A 20,656-nucleotide genomic window follows, 5' to 3' on the forward strand; every position below is an offset into this window, starting at 1 on the left:
TTTTAAAGGAATCTCCAGACTGTTCTCCATAGTGGCTGTACTAGTTTGCATTCCCACCAACAGTGTAAGAGGGTTCCCTTTTCTCCACACCCTCTCCAGCATTTATTGCTTGTAGACTTTTGGATAGCAGCCATTCTGACTGGCGTGAAATGATACCTTATTGTGGTTTTGATTTGCATTTCTCTGATAAGGAGTGATGTTGAGCATCTTTTCATGTTTGTTAGCCATCTGTATGTCTTCTTTGGAGAAATGTCTGTTTAGTTCTTTGGCCCATTTTTTGATTGGGTCGTTTATTTTTCTGGAATTGAGCTGCAGGAGCTGCTTGTATATTTTTGAGATTAATTCTTTGTCAGTTGCTTCATTTGCTATTATTTTCTCCCATTCTGAAGGCTGTCTTTTCACCTTGCTTATAGTTTCCTTCATCGTGGAAAAGCTTTTAAGTTTAATTAGGTACTGTTTGTTTATTTTTGCTTTTATTTCCATTACTCTGGGAGGGGGGGTCGTAGAGGATCCTGCTGTGAGAACACACTCACTATTGGCTTAGCAGACTGTTGTGCTGCCTGTGTGGTTAGACAACAGCTGAGCAAATCAGTTGCGGTGTCAGGGGTGCCCTCCAGGGGACTGAGCCTGAAACAGAGAGAGACCTCGGCACCAAGCGACAGCCCCACTGAATGCTCACTTAGAGAAGTGGCTGAGCCCCACTGAATGCTCACTTAGAGAAGTGGCTGAGCCCCACTGAATGCTCTCCGAGATGGGGAAGTGGCTGAGTGCCGAGGGATGTGAAAATGCATAAAAGGGTCAGTGCTGCCTGCGAGGTTTCTGTGGGCTAATGAAGAAACCGAGGATTTGAAAGGCCACCCTTGAAGTGAAATTTCAGCTCCTTTTCTTTATGTGACCTGCGATCTTCCAGAAATTAATAAACTGAATAATTTGGCTTTTGAAGGCCAGATTCTGAAGAACACACCTATCTCATGGCCCCTTTAATAATAATGAGGCATTTGGGATAAGTCTGGTGGTTCAGATGATAAAGAATCTGTCTGCAGTGCGGGAGACCTGGGTTCGATCCCTGGGTGGGGAAGAGCTACTGGAGAACGGAATGGCTACCCACTCCAGTATTCTTTCCTGGAGAATCCCATGGAAAGAGGAGCCTGGTGGTGTGTAGTCCATAGGGTCACAAAGAGTTGGACACAACTGAGTGACTAACACTTTGGGTTAAGTCAGTCCACTCCTTTTTGGCCAGAGACTCACATTAGCAAGAAGAGTTAAAGATAAGTCCGGCTCTGTGGACCACAGCCAAGCTAAGAAGCTCACACAGGGCTCAAACCTACAGGCTTGGTTTCAAGGACACTCCAGATTGTCAACACAGCTCTTCAAGAGGAGACATGGGGCTTGCGACACCAGCAGAGAAGAGGCATGTGCTTTTGCTTCTTTCCATCCTTATCACTTTGGGCATTTCCTGTGCATAAAAGTTAAGTGTGCAGCTAGAGATGGTCATACTAGGTGAAGTAAGTCAGGAAAAGAAAGACTAATACCATACGGTATCACTTATATGTGGAATCTAGAATGTGATGTGAGCGAGCATCTGTGAAACAGACTCAGACCTAGTGATCAGACTAGTGGTCGCCACCCGGGAGAGAGGAGGGGCGGAGGGACGGTTGGGATTTCGATGCGGGCAGATGCAAACCGCTGCAGCTGGAGCCAGGCCTTACTGCGCAGCACAGGGAGGCACACCCCTCTCTGGGACAAGCCATCACGGTGCTTGTGTGTGCTCACTCGCGTCTGACTCTGGCTCCTCTGTCCGTAGGGTTTTCCAGGCAAGAATGCTGGAGCAGAGGGCGATTTCCTACTTCAGGGGATCTTTCTGATCCAGGGATCGAATCTACTATTAGTGTCCTGCATTGGCAGGAAGATTCTTTACCTCTAGTGACACCAGGGAAGCCCATGGTAGCAGAATATTAACAACAACAACAACAACAACAACAACAACAACAACAACAACTATATATGTGTGTAAAGCTGAGTCACTTTGCTGTGCAGCAGAGATTGGGAGAACACTCTAAAATAACTGTACTTCAATAAAGAAGTAAAGTGAGAAGAAAATCATCTTTCAATGTGTTGCAAACACTTTTCAATAAGCTCTAACAATATGAACATTTAAAAACTCAGACTCTCTTTCATTGTGCATATCTTTTATCTGTTTTTATCAGATTCCTTTGGCTGTATCTAAAAATCTAGTGATTTTCAGAATCATGATTTCAACATCACAAATTCCAATTAACACCTTTAATTTACCCACTTAAAAATTAACTTAAAGTGCACAATGGCTTTTCACTGTTTAATTAAAGATAAGATTTATGTTCTAAAGAAACGGCGAATGGAATGTTCTTTGGGTTTATTTGTGACAGATTAGGGTGGAACCCAGAATTATTTAGGGAATTATAGCTTGAGAAAATGTAAGAGGGTTTAAAATAGAGAATTTATAAGGAAGAAAAGTGTATTTTTCTCCCCTGTTCCCAAAGAATTGTTTGGGGGCTGTCTAGATTCAAAAGAGAAAGGATTCCATTGCTTTTAAGTATTGCAAAAAGCTCCCAGGCTGTTCTTGTCAAAAGATACAAGAGACATTGTAGAATTTCTTACCAAGAGAGCAAGCTAAAGAGGGGACTGTTGAAACTGGGGCTGACAGATTTTAGCTAATTTTATTTTATTTTTAATTTTTTTTTAGATTTTAGCTAATTTTAACAGGCATGTGTAGGTATTGCTAAATTTTAAAGTTTCTGAATGATGTCATCTTCTTAAATGATGCCTTAGCAAACAAGCATTTCTATTCTAATGATGTCTTTCTGAGTAAAATGTTGAATCACTCAAAGGACACAGACAGATATAGAGAAAAAAAAATGCCACGTGGGAGGGGCAGAGCATTATAAAACCGGTCATTGCCATGTCTGAACTCTAGCAATGCTCAGAAGACCGTTTCCTGTCAGGAAGAGAAGAACCAGGTATTTCAGCCATTTCCATGTGTCTCTCTGGGAAATAGGGTTTTATTTTGCATACTGGTATTATTAATATAATGAAAATTAAACTGTGGGATGTTTTTAGAGGATGAGTAAAAGTTTAATGGTGTTTTCTTGTTTAGTTGCTTGTTTGAGAACATTTTGGTTCAAGATTTGAATTAAATTAAGTTATACATAGTCTTAAATCTCAGAGATCAGAAGATGCTTATGTAACATTCACCAAACCCAAATGTACATTCTGGTTGTGATGTCAGTTTTACTGAACAGCTTAGAATGTGTGTACCCTTTACTAGTTCTTGTTTGGCACTGAATTTGATGAAAATATCTAGACCAATTAAAATGTATTTTTTTAGCAACTGAAAGTAATTTATAAATTGTACATAAATATGATAAAGACAAAAAGAGGACTCAGTTTTCATCTTAAACAACCAGAAATAAAGCAGAAAACTGAGTGGTTCAGTTCAATGCCAGCATATACTGATTGAATTTAGTTTGATAATTGGTCAATTTGGTGAAAGAGGAAGAATAGCCCAGTTAGTTGCTGGATGGACTGAAGTAATAGTTCAATAAAGAATTTAATATCCCATAAGCAAATAATTATTCATTATGAAATAAATCAAATACAGAAAGCCTTTTAATTTTATGGGGAAATCTTGGCAATTTGGAACGGGGGATTTCCTTGAAGTTATTGTTTGCTCTGTGTCACTAATTTTTCTGATCAATTTCAAAATATTTACACTGTGTTGCTGCAAAAAAATTCACTTAAAAATGCTACAGCAAACTCAAATCTAGCGTTCGAGGCCAGTGAGCGGAGGGAGTGTGGCTGCGGGGCTGAGCTCTTTGTCGCCTGTGCCAAGCTTCAGTGGCACGCTTGTGAACTTGCGCTTTAGGAACCAACACAAACACCACAGAGGCCAGCCCACATGCGCTTTTCGTCTGTTTGTTCTTCTAAGATAATATCAGATGTTGGTTAGGAGTATAATATCTAGAAATTGTTGAAGTTGTGTAACTCACTCTAGTGTGAAGAAATCACAGCAGGTATTTCTTGTTCTGAGAGATTCTGATGTCACTCAGTGGCTTCGGTCGTACGCGGTCTTAGGCAGATTCCCACTTAAATGCAGGGTGGACACGTGGTAGAGTCAGAAGACACCGTGTACATATACATATATGTATTATACAGTCATAGATTCTACAGACGGGAGCTTCCCAACCCTTATTTGAAAGGTCTGTCAGGACAGCACTGGAGCTGGGTTTGGAAGCCAGTCTGCGCTTGGAAACCAGCTGTGCTATCGCCATCTTCATAGTTTCATCGGTATAACAAGAATTACTAGGTTTACCAGGCAAGTAATTATGCAAGGTAAATAAAACAGTGAGGCTGAAGGAATTTGGTAACTGTGATATAGACATCACACATTATTTTTTATGTTAAATGCAGTTAATTGCACCTATCTGAAAGATAGAATTTAGACTATTTTTAAAACAAGTAAATACATCTGGGGTGATTTAATTCTGTCCTTACTTTTTAATGTTTTTTTTTTTTTTAACAAAATAGTCACAGTCAACTCGACTTCTAACTTGGCATTAGAAACCCTCACTCTTTATTCGTCTTGACAAATTTTGCTAGTGTCAAAGTGACTGACTATTCAGGTCATTATAAAGAATTAGGTATAGGAGAAGCCTGCACTAACTAGTTAATTAATTAATTGGTCACATGATGCAGCTTGTGGGATCTTAATTCCCAAGCCAGGGATTGAGCCCATGCCCTCAGCAATGAAAGTTCTGAGCCTTAAACACTGGACCACTAGGGAATTTGCAGGCTTAAGTTTATTTTTATAGCTCCAATTCTTTATTTTATTGCACACAATCGAGAAATATTTATGCTATTAATTCTCTGTTTTTGAAATGTTTTTGAGAGGAATAATTCATTATAAAGATGGTTTTAAAATTGAGAAGGAAGAGGAAACAAAGTTCTGAGTCATCCAGGTTAATCTAACCTCAGTGATGAAGCAAGAGAAAAAAAAAAAAAAACAGTGATTTTTCGAAACTTAAGCCTTCTAGTAGTATTACAAACCGGCTTCCTTCCTCTTTTTATTTCCTCTTTCTAGCATTTCTCAAACCAGTAACTGGCTGAAACTCTTACACGTAGTAGTTAAACATCAGCAGGTGAGGTGTGAGTGACATTGGACAGCGTGGGTTTCTGAAGCTTGAATCCTAGGCTTGAATCCCTGCATCGTTACAAACTCTGTGACCTTATATATGTCTCAGGACATCAGGACGTAACCTATAGAATAAAGATCAGAATATGTACCTCACATTGATCCTGTGAATATTATATATTAAAGGAGACAAGAAGATATGAGAGAGTTTTGGGGATATGTTTTCTTTAATTTACTATTTTGTCTTGATAAAATACAATTGGGTGGTATCTTGCATGAGAAATTTTGATACAAGTAGCAATCATTTTCTTCACGAGAAATGTTTGTGAACCGAGTGTTCAGGTGTCAGCCCTAGACTGGGGAGATGTGAGCCTGGGAGGCCCCACCGAGGGAGCCCAAGGCTGTAGAGAGCCTCCTGCAGGGCCTCCCCCAGCGGCTCCCCAGCCACCGTCCCCAGAAGGCTTCTGTGGAATGATGAGTGTCAGCGTAGCTTGGTACATTTATAGATTCTGGTAATTGCAGGGTGTGTTTGAAGCCATTGTGAAAATGTAAGATATAGTCTGTTGGCAAGAACCAGCAGGTACCCACCCACACCCGGGTGTGTCCAAGCGTTTGGCTGCTGCGAGTCTTAGGTCACGGTAGGTGTGACTGTCAGTTATCTTCAGATGGTGGATGGGGTGTGTGTGTTCGTGTGTGTGTGTGTGTGTGTGTGTGTGTGTGTGTGTGTGTGAGCTCCATAAATCCAGGACCACTCCTGCAGAGGGACCTGGTGTTGGCTGCCCTGCTAGGGGTGGTGGGAGGAGGGGGCCTTTCCAGCATCTCCAGCAATGAGCTGCTCAGCACAGGGGGTGCTTTGGTAGAAAGGCTGTGGTGTGTGAGTGAGTGGAGGGGGTGTAGGAACGGGAGATAGGGCGGTGTGAAATGCTCACTCTCAAAAGGTGAGTCTAAGCCACTTCTAGAAAGGAGTTTGGCCATCTCTGCTGGGGCCAGCAAGAGTCTGTGTGCACGTGGCTTGCATTTGGGTGCGTGTGTGTTTCCCTCTGGTGTGTGTGATGGTGACGGTTTAGTCACTAATCATGTCCATGGACTCTCGCGACCCTGCGGACTGCAGCCCACCAGGCTCCTCTGCCCACGGGATTTCCCAGGGCAGTATTCCCAGAATACTGGAGTGGGTGGCCATTTCCTTCTCCAGGGATCTTCCCGACCCAGGGATCAAACGTGGGCTTCCTGCACTGCAGGTCGTCTTCTGCATTGCAGGTGGATTCTTTTCTGACTGAGCCACCAGGGGAAGTCCTAGTGTGTGTATCTGTGTGTCTGTACATGTGACGTGTGTCTGTAGGTACAACGCAGAGGCTGAGAGTGTGACCCTGAAGGCCACCCACCCACCCGGCTTCAATTTCCAGTCCTGTCCCTTACAGTTGAGTGACAGGGGTCATTTTTCTGATTCTCTCTGGGGAGTAGATTTTTCCTTTGTAGGCACAAGAATAGCAGTGCCTTCCTCACAGGGCTTGTGTGAGGACTGACTGGTTTAGTACAGGGGAGAGGCTGAACACAGCATCTGTTACACAGGAAGAATCCGGTAAGGGCCACTCACTGCTACTGCGGCCATTATACTTAGTACGAGGTGGAGTGTCACCAGGCACCCCAGGACTGCTCCCTCTATCTCAGGATCAGCTGCGTCACTTGCAGGACCCAGTGCAAAAGGGAAATGCAGGGAGGGCCCTTTGTATAAAATTATTAAGGAATTGCCGGGTTGTGACTGCAGTGCACTGCGCCGAGAGTGGAACCTTTAGTGGCTGCACAGGTCGCAGGGTCACGATGCTGCGGGCCCTGTTTAGTTAAAGGAGAACAGAGAGGGACCCCCTGCCCTGTGCAGGGTGCAGCCTGAGCTACGCCGCTGACATCCCTCAAAAGGTTGAGTCATCTTTTAGAGCTGTTGCTTTGCCTCGTTTTCCCTCCAGATTGAGACAATGGAAGAACTTTATGTGGCAAACACAATCTTCGCCCTCAATTTCTTCAAGCACCTGGCAAATACAAGTGCTGACACCCAGAATCTCCTCTTCTGTCCCTGGAGCATCTCCGTCACCATGGCCATGGTCTACCTGGGCGCCCGGGGCAGTACTGCAGACCAGATAGCCCAGGTGAGTTTCCCCAGGGTTCCCAGCTGGGACTGAAGGGCTCCTGACCCGAATTGCAGGACTGCTCTGGTTATATGCTTGCAGCGTCTGGACTGTAACAAAGTCCGCAGCTAGTGGGGTTAGTTCCCCCACCAGGGATCGAACCCATGCCCTCAGCAGTCATCACAAGCCACCACAACACAAGTTACTCAGATTCGAATGCATAGAAGAGCCAAACCATGAAAACCCTCAATGGTGGATACAGTAGAAGGGTTATCAGTTTTCTTATCCTGCCACGTTAGAAATAGTTAATAATGACTATATCTGACATCTGATAATGTTTATATTTCTCAGAAGGTTTGTCTGCTTTATCTCTTACTGGTTTTAAGAGCATCAGTGACAGGTGGGCAGTGGGGCTGAAGCACCTTTCCCTGGGTTCCTCTGGTTTCTGCTGTCTCATCTCAGGCTCTTTCCATCTATGTGAAGAATTCCTAGTAGTGGTTTTAAGAGCGTGCCATGAGGAGGAAAAACCGTCCCAGAGCTTGGTCTCTGCACTCTGGGGGAGGCACCGAGAGCAACACAACTTCGGAGGGCCTCAGCCAACACTCTCCGCCCCATGAGCTCATGCCAACAAAACGGGGCTGACGGCATGGCCAGTCTTCACAGTCAAGGTGGTCGGGGGGGCCGGCACTGGGGGGCCCTTCTGCCAGGGCCCCTGGCTGCCTTCCTTGGTGAATGGACACCAGCTCAGTCAGGGGCCCCTCTCACTGGGTCAGGGAATGTGGAAATACACTGACCTGCTTCACTTGTACACAGCAGTCATCCTCTGGGATGAATGTGGTGCTGTTAAAGCTCACACGATCTTGTCTTCCCTGGGTCCGTGAGCAGACGAGGTAATTATATCGTCACAATTCTTCCCCAGTCCCGTGTGTGCAGACGTCAGCACTGAGTGCTGGGGGTCCAGGCTCTGTTTCTCACAAGCGTGGACGCTGTCCTCAGTCACACCGGAGTTTCCCGGGAGAATCGCACCTGAGCGTGTGAGTACCGGGAGATGGGCAGTCTTCCAGGCACTCGGTGACCCACTTGAGGCGGGCCTTGTTTGGAGTGGCTCACTCAGAGCATTAGCCAATCTCACCGCAGGAGGAAAAGGGCTGGGAGCTTCTCTGTGGCAGTTTGAACATCAAGACTCACAGCAAAGCCCAGTTGCTCAACTCTCTGATACCAGCCACATTTTGCAAAACTCCTTTCCCTTTATTTTCTTTGCCTTGAAAAAAAAAAAAAGGCAGTGAATCCATTAAAAACTTCAGAAAACATCAAGGACTTCAGGTTTATTTTTATTTAGTTTTTGGCTGTGCTGTGTGGAATGTTAATTCCCTTCGCCCTGCACTGGAAGCATGGGTCTTAGCCACGGGACCTCCAGGGAAGTCTCCATTTTTCAAATGTAAAGGGATCAGAAGCGATTTTTTTTTTTTTTTGAGGACAGATGCCAAACAAAATGCTCTAGGTGCTAAAGAGAAAATCTTGATTTTGCTACCAGAGGAAAATAGCTTATTTGTCACTCATGGTACAACTCAGCTTTTCTGTGTTTGGAAAGTATTTTCTGCATGTGGGACAAGAATTTTATATACAGCAGTTTTCTTGTAACTCTGCCACATGGGAAGATTATAAAATTCAAAGGCAAATTGGCTTAATTCTCTACCAAAAAAAAGAGGAGACGCTTTTTGGTTTGGACGTGGAAGCCTAGACTTTGGGGACAGACCTGCCTGTCTTTGGTTGGTGGTTTTGCCACTTACTAGGCGTGTAAATGAAGCCATTTAAATGCTCTGAGCCTCAGCTTTCTTATTTTTTATTTGATAAGAACAACTTTGTTGAGATATAATTCACATTTCATAAAATTCACCCATCTAAAGTTTACAATTCAGTAGCTCTTAGTATATTCACAAGGGCTGTGCAGCCACCACCATGGTCCAACTTTAAAGTATCTTCTTCCCCAAAGGGGGTCTGTGTGGTCTGTGGCTATACCGCCCTGAACCCTCCCAATCCTGGAAGCTAAGCAGGTCTGGGCCTGGTTCATACTTGGATGGGAGACATTCTGTGCCCCCAAACTATATTAATTTGATCACACGTAATGCGGATTGGTAACCACCTATTTTGTGCAATAGTTGCAGACCTCTCGAATACCATTTGATAACTCAAAAGAGTCTAGTAGTAACTTTCTTATTTTTAAAATGTAAGTGAAAATGTGTATTGGTCAAGATGAGTATGAAGATTAGAGTTAACAGGAGAGGCATGTGGTGGAACTAACTGTTTTCATAGCTGATACTTACAGTGCCCCAGCCAGGCACCTTGCTGAGAACGTTTTATGAATTTATCCACAGAATACAAAATCCTGTGAGGTAGGTGCTCTGATTGTCTTATTCACTTTATAGATGAGAAAATCAGGGCAGGAAGAGGCTGCCCACACTTGGGAACTGGTGTAGCTGGTAAGGCTGGAACGGTTGTAGTGGAAAAAAAGAGCAAATAGAATAAATAGATACTCTCTTACAAAGCACAGGCCATGTGAGATTTGCAGGAGTATTTTCACCCAGCTCTTTCTTTTAAGATAAGGCCACTGACCGGCCTGGGCCAGGCCAGCTCTCTGGGCAGGGTGCCTGCCTCAGCCTGGCTCAGGAGCGTGACACACCACCCCCCCCCCACCCGCCACCTGCAAGGACTCTCGTCATGCCTCGAGTGGGCTTCAGTGCTGCCCAGAGGCCCCGACTTATGGGTCAGCTTCCTCAAATGGTGGGACCACCAGGGAAGCTCTTACACGAAGTATTCCTCCCTTTTACACTGTCAGTCAGACTGATTTTCGGAGAGTATTAGGTAAGAACTTACAATATATGATCTGAAGAGCAGAGAAAGACCCCAGAGATCCTAACACCTCTCCTTCCAGCCTAGAAATCCACCATCTGCTGGGTAAGGTTGCCTTCCCTCCCTTGGCAGAGCCTCCACCATCAATGCTTTACCAATAAGTTCCTCCCTGCCTGGGGCCCCATGGCGCTGGGACCCAGAGGATGCTGGAGGTAGGGGTGGGTGGGTGTCAGGGCCAAGTGGAGGAGTCTGCTGTACTGGGGGAGGGGGCTTGAGGCACCTTCCAGGGCCAGGCTGCACCTGCCAGCTTCACTGTTAGCTGGACCTGCCACTTTCACCATAAAGAAACTCACACTGGGATGCAAGGGGACCTGGGTCTGATCCCTGGTCGGGGAACATGTGGAAACTAAAGATCTTGCATGCTGCAACTAAAGATGCTGCCTGCCTCAACCAAGCCTGTGGGCAGCTGAATACACAAATGAAAATAAATACTTTAAAAAAGGAATTCATATTGTCATCTGACCCCTGCCATCTTCCCCCAACATGGACAGAAGTGAGGGATTTCTTTGTGTGTAAATGATGTATGTGCAAATGCTTTAGGTGACCCTTGGCAATACTGGGCACCCTGTTTTTGTGCTTAAGCTAGCTGTGGCTGCTAGTTGTTAACAGTCTAGAAGGGTATAATGTGTAAGGCCACTCAGCGGAGAGATACAAGGTCAGGAGTTAACCTTATTACTTCCTTCAAAATACTGGGATGTTTTCAAGGAAGTTTATGAGTTGGGTGATAATTTAGATAATTAAATCAAAAGGTTATAAATCATCTCATTATATATATTTTGTTAAAATGGCCACAGTTTGAATTAGTATAAAATAACTCATGCTAATTCCCATGAAGGGAATGTCACTGACCGACACATATTATACTTAAAGAGCATCTGTGCTTGCTGCCCAGACATAAAGGCAAGGAACTTGACGTAGGACCACTAAGAGGTACTCGACAGCTGTTGGTTTAGAAGCTAAATAATGCAACTGAAAAACGTGCCTAATTTTCCCGAATTCCGGTTGTAGGTGCTTCAGTTTAGCCACGCTGGAGTCCACAGAGGTGCCCCAGCGACCCCACGGAGCCTCAGCAGCTGTGATTTCTCACAGCAGACCCAGAGGGGCGCCTGTCCTGATGCTATTTTGCAGGTATCTGACTCATCCTTTCCTAGTTCTTTCGTATTTTGTTTTCAGAAAATTCTTGTCTTAAAGTCACAATATTAGGGAAGGAACCTAGTACAACTTCTACCTTTCATAGGAAGGAAACTAAGACTCCCAGTCCTTGAGCAAATATCTTACAGTCACTCTCATAGGGAAGGACAGAGCTGGGGTGGAATCCGTTTTTTGGCTTCCAGGTCAAGACTGTAAATTCTCTCACATTACTCTGCCATTAGTTGGGTTTGTATAATTTATTCTAAAGCCACAGTGGAGACTCCTACAACACACGTGTGTGAATGCAGTCCAGAGTAAGGGGTGGCAGGTCATTGAGGAGTGGAGGTGGCCAGGCCTGGTGACTTCAGAAGAGGTCACTGGCCTTCCTGTGTCCTTCGTCTCCTCTCTCCCATCTATCTAGCGCTCCCCCGAGGCTCAGTGGTGAAGAGTCTCAGGAGACGCAGGTTCAGTCCCTGGATAAGATGATTCCCCAGAGTAGGAAATGGCAACCCGCTCCAGTACTCTTGCCTGAAACATCCCATGGACAGAGGAGCTTGGCGGGCTAAGTCCAAAGAGTCGCAAAGAGTTGGACACGGCTGGGCGACTGAGCACAAACGCACATCTCCGTCCCTCCCTCCCTCCCTGCGGTCGTCACTGTGATCCTCAGCCACTGTCTATCTATCTTCCTTCCTCCCTCCCTCCGTCCTGTCATCATTGAGATCGTCAGCCACTGTCCATCTGTCTATCTTCCTTCTCTCTCCCTATCTATCTCCCTCCCTCCCTGCGGTCGTCACTGTAATCCTCAGCCACTGTCCATCTGTCTATCTTCCTTCTCTCTCCTGGTCTGTCGATCTGTCATCATCATTATTAACAACGGAACGACGCCAATCTATCCACCTGTTGTGATCATCGTCTACTCTTTATCTACCCTCCATTCATCTCATCAGCCTCGAGCCAGCATCTTTCCCCAGTGCTCCACTTCCTTAAACACCGCTCAGCTACATTTAGGAGCCTGGTGTAGATGGGCTCCTGTTGGTAAATAACATCCACAGTCACACCCTGATTTAGGTCCTCTCACAGGTTAGGAACGCCAATGCTCTATCTACCTGTCACTGAGGGAATTACAGACTCAAGACGAGGACGAGAGGGCTTCTTCAAAAGGCGACTCTGTCAGGCCTGAGTGGACAGCTGATGGCCCATCTTCAGGGCTCTGGCCTCAATCTCACCCAGCCTCTGCTGTGACTAAGCCCCTGTCTGTCATCATGCTCGCAAACTTCAGCTTGGGGATTGGGATTCCCCTCGATTTTAAGTTTTCTAAACTCCAGATTCCATTGCACAGACTACCCCTTAACTATGCCAAGGGGCTTGTAGAAATTCTGTAAATTTTTAGAAGAGCATTTCTAAGGTAACATTTTAATATAATAAAAGTTGCTTAGAGACTATAGCTTAGGTAAGTATCAAAGGAGCCTGAATTTTTCTAGGATCTCAGTTCTGTTACAGTTAAATCCAATCCTATGGGCACAGAAAAATCTGAAACAAGTAAAAAATTATCTGAAAAATTTTAATGTACTATATCCATATCAACATTATTTCCTGAGTTACTTCTAAAGTGCCAGAAAAAAGTATATTGTAATACAGCATTTTATTGATATCCTAGAAAAAAATACTATTGCTTAAGAAATATCTTGTTTAGAAGTCCTGAGTTGTATAAAATGAATCTCTCCTTTCCTTTTAAGGCTCAAGCTGCAGGGGTAATCCATTCAGCCTTCCATTCTCTCAGCAACGCCATCAACGTGTCCACAGGGGAGTATTTATTGGAAAGTGCCAATAAACTGTTTGGAGAGAAATCTGCAAGGTTCAAGGAAGTGAGTGAAACCTGTGATCTAAATGGCAGGGTCCCAAACTTGCAACAAGGTCACTTTCAAAGCTGTTTTCTCTGATTCATTCCCAGAGGGTCAGAATTCCACTAGGCTCACAAGGCTCCCCGAGGCCATGGGACGTGATCCAACACAGTCATGCTTATGTTCCCTCCGTGGGTGCTTCCTGTTTCTGCTGTAAAAACCCCACATGGAAAGTCATAAGTCAGGAGGTGCGCACAGGTGTTCCCAGAACCACTAACCCCACGCCCAGCCTCTCGCTCTGCATTCAGTGTTCGTTGTACAGAGCGAGAAGGAGAACAGAGGCCATTGGGACTGGACTGGGGGGGGGGCGGCGGTCAAGAGAGCACACAATCAGCCCCCAGCCAACCTCCCCCTACTCTGCTTCAGGCTCCCAGTCTTGACAGGAAACCTGCAATCTACAAACGCACCACAGATGGTTGGATATCCCAGAGGAGGGCATGGCAGCCCACTCCAGTATTCTTGGCTGGAGAGTCCCATGGACAGAGGACCCTGGCGGGCTACAGTCCATGGGGTCACAAAGAGTCGGACACAACTGAGCAGCTAACACTTTCACTTGTTGGGTATATATTCTAAGTAATCTTGTCATTATTTTTTCGCTTTAAAGGAATACATGGAACTCTCTGAGAAATATTACTCTACAGAACCGCAGGCGGTCGACTTCCTAGAATGTGCAGAAGATGCCAGAAAAAAGATTAATTCCTGGGTCAAGACTCAAACCAAAGGTAAAATCAAGAAATAGTTTCTGCTCTTCCTTCCATGTAGAAAACTCTGATGTGTGTGTGTTTTAAAATCCTTGGACTTTGCCCTTACTCCTAACCTTAGTTATTTTGGCTAATATAACCTGATTCTTGTTGAGCTTTGTGGTGTTTGAAGTGAGAAAAAAATAATCAAGGTCTATTAATAGAAGATGTATATTCAGTACTTCAATAATCTGGTTTGGATTATTACCAAATAGAATGTAAGAAGAGGCAGACCTTTGCTAATTTAGGAAATATCAGTGTTGAAATAATTGTGACTTTATGCACACTGCAAACAAAAACAAAGGAAAAAGGAACAATATCCAACTGAGCAATTGGCGCGAGAAAACGGGCAACGGAAAAGGGAGGGATCATAGAACTTTAGCTTCCTGCCTGTTTCCCCGTCCAGAGTCAGTGTGCTGTCCGGTTCTGTCAGTCCCTTCTTTATCTCCCGTTAACCGTCTAAGCTGCCTCCGCCTTTACCATGCGTGTCCTCAGTTCCTGACTGACTCATCCAAGATCCCACTATCTTTTCGTGGAGCAGCTGGGGTTTCCTCTTCTTCTGAGCCTTAGTCTAATTCTGAAATTCTTCAAATTAACATTTGAAGAGTTTGATAATGCAGAAAACTTATTTTCACGTATTTCCTATGCTTGTTTATTTACTTTAAAATACATTTTTATCTGGCGTGTTGGGTCACAGTTGTGGCATATGAAATCTAGTCGCCTGACCAGGGATTGAACCTGGGCCCCCAGCGTAGGCGACATGGAATCGGAGCCCCTGGGCTACTAGGGAAGTCCCTGCCTCCTGTGTTTAAAACATTGTTTCAGACCATAGTATGCTACCCTCGTTTCTTAGCTACCATCATAGAAAAAGCACTTGTATTACGTTCTGTAGAATTGAAAAAAGAATTATTGTTCCTCTAAAAACAGTTGGCCTACTTTAGTTCTTCATTTCTAGATTTTTAAATTACTGCTCTGAAAGATTGATGCACCACTGACAAAAAGGAAGCAGAGAAAGTGAAGATTTAACAAAAAATGAAGTCAAAGGAGATTGCAAAATCAAAGAGACGCATGAAAGCTTTGCTCTTTTGAGAACAGCAAGAATCTCTCTTCTTTCTAAGCGTTTGTGGTGAATGGCTACAAATCAATCAGTGAAATTGCAAAAACGCCAAATAGTCATTTAGATTGATTATTTTACTAATTTTTATAGTAATTTGAGAAAGATTTCTTTCTTCCTTGTTATGATCAAATATCATGTGTGACAAAGGTAAATAAAGTCCCAGTAGGTTTCCAAGTAGTGGCCAGGAGATTTCTTCGCTAGGGGCTCTACTGGGGAAGATATTGCACAGCTATGCTGAAACTGGTCGGACTACAGTGACCGGTTTGCTTGAGTCCTGTGTCTGTCAGCAGAGATGGAAGATGGTGGGATTCTGACCAGCTCTCAAGCATTACGACCTTGGAAAGGTCACTAATATCTCACTATGGTGCCCGTTTGTGCTGTTGTTCAGCTGCTAAGTCATGTCCGACTCTCTGTCACCCCACGAACTGCAGCACGCCAGGCTTCCCTGTCCTTCACTATCTCCTGCAGTTTACTCAAACTCATGTCCGTTGAGTCAGTGATGCCATCCAACCATCTCATCCTCTGCTGCCGCCTTCTCCTCTTGCTCTCAGTCTTCCCAGCATCAGGGTCTTTTCCAATGAGTTGACTCTTCCCAGCAGGTGGCCAAAGTGCTGGAGCTTCAGCTTCAGCTTCAGCATCAGTCCTTCCAATGAATATTCAAGGTTGACTTCCTATTTGTGTAAAATGACACTAATAGTGCTCCCTTCCTAGAATGGTTGTGAGGAGTAAATAGAATAATGTGGTTGAAATACAGCAGAGCAGGTATTCACTATAAATGGGCTGTTTCTTAAGTAGACTTAAAAAAAAAATCACAGTCAGATATCATCACTCCTGGGAACTTTCCTGGACTCGGTCATTCATTCCCTTCTCTGCGCTGTTGCAGTTCTCTGCATTATTCAGCTCTCTTGATAGAACTCACCGCACTTTCTTTCCGGAATGACTTAGAATGTCTCTTCCAGTATTCCAAGCCCGCCACGCCCCCAGGACAGTTTTTCCTTTATTACTTCATGGATCTGTGCTAGTCCTGATGTAGGTGTAGCGCAACTTCCAAAGCACTGGTTTTGGATGAATCAGTGAGTTAGACCTACGGGCTGTCTACAGCAGATCCAGAAGGGGCCTACTGACATGCTGGGGAAGCGCACTATTAAATGCCGTGGCAGCGCCAGCCACTCAGCCATGCCTGACTCTTCGCGATCCCATGGACTGTAGCCGGCCAGGCTCCTCTGCCCATGAAACTCTCCAGGCAAGAAGACTGGAGTGGGTTGCAATTCTCTTCTCCAAGGGATCTTTGCCACCCAGGGACTGAACTCGGGTCTTCTGCATTGGCTGGCAGATTCTTTACCATCTGAGCTACAGGGACGCCCATTATATTCCTTAAGTCTCTTTTTCACTCCCATCTGAATGAACTAACTTCATATAACTGTAAAACCTTGAGAAAACAGTATAAAAGGAATTTAAAAATTTCTGGGACTTCTCTGGCAGTCCAGGGGTTAAGACTCTGTGCTCTCAAAGCAAGGGATGCAGGTTCAGTTCTTTGTCAGAGGACTAAGATCCTGCATGCAGCACAAAGAGAAAAAAAATAAAAGAAACTTAAAAATTTTTTCCAAGTCTGCTAGCAATTCTAAATCTTAGTTACATTACTTCTTCATTTGCTCTTGAATTTCGCAAACCTGAAAAAATTTTACTCATGTTTTAAATAAATTAAGAGAAAAATTTGAATGTGAATATCAACATCTCTGCAGTTTGATAAATGTGGATGTCAAGCTTGGTGGTGACTGAAAAGATTCAAGAAATCATAACGACTTCATAGTTGTTGATCATGAAACCTAAGCATATATCATATTTTCTGTAGGCAAAATCCCAAACTTGTTACCTGAAGGTTCTGTTGATGCAGACACCAAGATGGTCCTGGTGAATGCTATCTACTTCAAAGGAAGATGGAAGACTCCATTTCAGAAGAAACCAAAGGGGCTTTATCCTTTCCGTGTGAACTCGGTATGAGACAATGACAACAAAACAGATTTTCTGAATATATATTTTAGGGTCTTTGACAAAATAGAAAAAGAGAAATTGGGACCACTCATTGATACCCAAACATGATTTGCTATTAATAGTTATAAGTTATATACACTGGATAGTTGATTGACTCTTTCAGGTTACTGAATAGCACTTGGTAGTTTTCTTAGAGGTCATATGAGTAATGGTAAAGACCATGGGCTTTATAATTACACAATCTTGGACTTATACGTAGGCTGTACCAACTATGATGTTACTTGTGGTTCATGCACTCCTTTTTTTGATGATAATATCCAACTCAAAATGTTGTCATAAAGATTCAACGAGATTTTGCAGAGTTCTTGACCCCTAGGAGGTCCTGAACAAATGTTTTAGTGTTTAATTATAATTATCCATTTTATTACTAATGGGTATAATCTTGAAAGAACAAAATAGGTTAGAGCCACTGTGAGAGTATACAAATAATAAATTTTTATTTTTTAAAATATATTTTGACTTTTTAAGACAAATTTCAAAACAAATTTTTAATGAAAAAAATCTATTTCTTTAGCAGGAAAGCAGAACCCATTCTCTTTTATGTCTGACTGTAAATTTTTTGACATCTTACTATCAACTTTCATATTTTACTTTTTAATTACTTTAGACTCAGCGCAAATCAGTAGAGATGATGTTCCTGCACGAAAAGCTAAACATTGGATACATAGCAGACCTGAAGGTCCAGATTCTAGAACTCCCATATGCTGGAGAGGTCAGTATGTTCCTGCTGCTTCCAGATGGAATTGCTGAGTCCTCCACCGGCTTGGAGTTGGTAAGAATTCCAGCTTACGTTGTTTTAAACTCCTGGGGCTAAACGCGCCTTTGCATGTCTGCTGCTGCTGCTGTTCTTTAGTCGCTAAATCATGTCCGACTCTTTGAGACACCCTGGACTGTAGCCCACCATACTCCTCTGTCCATGAGATTTCCCAGGCAAGATTGCTGGAGCAGGTTGCCATTCCCTCTCCAGGGGATCTTCCTGACCCAAGGATCAAACCCACGTCTCCTGCATTGGCAGGTGGAATTTTTTTTATCACTGAGTCACCTGGGAAGCCTTTGCACATGCCTACATCTGAGGAAATGGTGTGTAGTTTGAATATGCGAACTTGTTTGAGATGAATTGTTCCAGGTTTCCCGGTCATTCAGAAGCCTTAAACACATCTCATATATGCTATCTTGCAAAATTTTTACCTAACTATTAAATTTTACTTTAATATAGTAAAGTCATTGGTTGTCAACATTAGAGGTTGTTGTCCTTCTCTGCTAAGCACTCAGTGGTTTTATGTTTTGGATTCATAGCTGGAGAGTGAAATCACCCATGACAAACTCAGCAAGTGGCTCAGCGAGGACACCATGGGTGAGGATGACGTGGAGGTATACATCCCCAAGTTCAAACTGGAAGAGCGTTATGGACTCAAGACCATTCTCACGAGCATGGGCATGGGCGATGCCTTCAGCCAAGGCCGAGCCAATTTCTCAGGCATGTCAGAAAAGAATGACCTGTTTCTGTCTGAAGTGTTCCATCAAGCTTCTGTGGATGTGAACGAGGAGGGCACTGAGGCTGCTGCCGGCACTGGGGCCATCGTAACAGGGAGAACAGGCCATGGAGGCCCGCAGTTTGTGGCAGACCATCCTTTCCTCTTCCTTATCATGCACAAGATAACCAAGAGCATTCTCTTTTGGGGCAGATTTGCATCACCCTAAATTGAAAGTTTCCGTTTCTGCACAGAAATTTGTAATATGAGGTAGAAGCCTCAGGAGTTCTGCAAGTGCCAAAGCTTTAGAGACCTCCGCATGTTTCTGCTTCTCTGAGCTTCTATTCCACAATAACCAGGAACACAGACATGGTGTGACGTCTGTCAATCACAACATCGCCCCCCCCCCCCGCCATTAATCGTTTGGCCCCCTAAAATGGGATGATCTCTCATTTAGCTCTTTCTTACTCTCAGTTTATTTTATAGCATTAACCTTTACTGTATTATTTATTGTTTTATATACTTTTTTAAAAATTATGGTCACTGTCTACTGTAGCTGATACATTTACAGAAGCCGGTCATCACTTATTCTTCTTTCTTAGGAAATATATGTATTTGTGGGCGTCCCTGGTGGCTCAGAGGGTGAAGAATCCACCTGCAATGCAGGATACCTGAGTTCAGTCCCTGGGTCAGGAAGATCTCCTGGAGAAGGGAATGGCTACCCACTTCAGTGTTCTTGCCTGGGGAATTCCATGGACAGAGGAGCCTAGCAGGCTACAGTCCATGGGGTTGCAACAAGTGAGGCATGACTTAGTGACTAAGCATGTAGGCATATGTATTTGTTCTTATAATGAAGGATAAGTAGGTGGCCTTCCATGCCCTTTTGTAGGAGAGACCTAGAAGAAAGCATTGAACAACAGGGAAATGTATACTGCGTGCATTTCTAGCGCTATGTATCCCATGCACGTGGCTGTAACTTACATAAGGTTGCAAAAATATAGAAAATAAACCTATTTTCACAAACCATCTATTTGTTTACATTCTATTAGGTCTTTAGATTACAAGATCTGGCTGTCTTGTCTCTCAGAAATCAGGCGTCACAGCTCTTTTGTGAGAACCAAGTAAACAGAATAAAGGAGCCAAAGGACTAACCAACTGCTTTGCAAGGTGGGGGGGGGGGGGGATGGAGCTGTGTGAGAACCTGATTAGAGCTGCCTTCTCCCAGCAGGAAAAGTACAGCAGTGCAAAAGGATGGTTTGGGTCAGAGTCTTTGGGGGCCCCTGTGTTCAAATCAGGACATCAGGAATCAACACTGAGTCTAGCGGTACAGACATAGCACCAGGGTCAACTCACTGAGTGCACCGAGAGAGGGAGAGTTCAGAGGGGTAGAGAAGAGCTGGGCACGAGGGCAGAAGGAAAACGCAAGCTGACTTCTTTTAAGTGTGTTTGCTTCAAATAGCACTGAATACTTTTGAGTGGATCAGCAGCACAGAAAAACATAATCTAAGTCCTGAGAAATAAGGAAGGTCTGAGGTTTAGGGAGTCTGACCTGGCTGCAGTAGCGTGGCTGGTCCTGAAAGTGCATTCCAGGCACTGCCCTCTTTATGATGAAATCTAGGGATGGGTGACCCACTGGAGCATCATGGCCAAAGAGGCAGCCTTATGGCCTTCACTTAACTGTACCTAAATCCCAGTTCGCACGCTTATGAGTCCTCTGACCGCAAGCTGGGAATGATGCTTCTTCCTGCTTCAGTTTTCTTTCAGTGCTTTTCTCATAAGGTGGTTCTGATGCTGGAATGAACTCATGCCTGACAAGAAATGAAATGAATGCTTAGTATGTACAGTACTTAATAAATACTAGTGAGTATACTTATTTTCTTAGTCGGTAACAAAACTGTCTCACTGTCAGCTGGCCAAGCATAGAGTCCCCCAAAATTATTCAGCTAATTCTTTAAGGCTTGAATTGTGATTTATTTCCTCTCAATCAAACATTGTTAAAAATTAGAGGTTCTTCCTTGCTTTCTCCTACCTACTTTTAGATTCATT

General features: G+C 44.0%; 1 protein-coding gene across 8 annotated transcripts; it reads left to right on the forward strand.

The window, feature by feature from the left end:
• Positions 1 to 821: 821 nt before the first annotated feature.
• Positions 822 to 19,636, forward strand: LOC138428539 (plasminogen activator inhibitor 2-like). 8 transcript variants are annotated; one of them, XM_069569343.1, is made up of 8 exons: positions 822 to 1,411; positions 7,129 to 7,308; positions 11,206 to 11,325; positions 13,065 to 13,193; positions 13,834 to 13,951; positions 16,939 to 17,081; positions 17,746 to 17,910; positions 18,435 to 19,636. In XM_069569343.1, the coding sequence occupies exons 2-8, from the start codon at positions 7,138 to 7,140 to the stop codon at positions 18,837 to 18,839; spliced, it is 1,251 nt and encodes a 416-aa protein (XP_069425444.1). In that variant the 5' UTR covers positions 822 to 1,411; positions 7,129 to 7,137; the 3' UTR covers positions 18,840 to 19,636. The 8 variants fall into 8 exon arrangements, with proteins under 8 accessions (XP_069425444.1, XP_069425439.1, XP_069425438.1 ...); XM_069569338.1 differs by lacking the exon at positions 822 to 1,411 and adding an exon at positions 2,918 to 2,996; XM_069569337.1 differs by lacking the exon at positions 822 to 1,411 and adding an exon at positions 4,153 to 4,351.
• The last annotated feature ends 1,020 nt before the right edge of the window (positions 19,637 to 20,656 follow it).

The sequence above is a fragment of the Ovis canadensis genome, chromosome 23 (assembly GCF_042477335.2).
Source record: "Ovis canadensis isolate MfBH-ARS-UI-01 breed Bighorn chromosome 23, ARS-UI_OviCan_v2, whole genome shotgun sequence".
NCBI lineage: Eukaryota > Metazoa > Chordata > Mammalia > Artiodactyla > Bovidae > Ovis > Ovis canadensis.

What these genes read in the sequence shown, in the direction of transcription:
- LOC138428539 (XM_069569343.1), top strand. Translation starts at nt 7,138, where the DNA reads ATGGAAGAACTTTATGTGGCAAACACAATCTTCGCCCTCAATTTCTTC. An exon ending in GTCCTGATGCTATTTTGCAG is followed by an intron (nt 11,326 to 13,064) that starts GTATCTGACTCA and finishes TTTCCTTTTAAG; the next exon opens with GCTCAAGCTGCAGGGGTAAT. An exon ending in ATCCTTTCCGTGTGAACTCG is followed by an intron (nt 17,082 to 17,745) that starts GTATGAGACAAT and finishes TAATTACTTTAG; the next exon opens with ACTCAGCGCAAATCAGTAGA.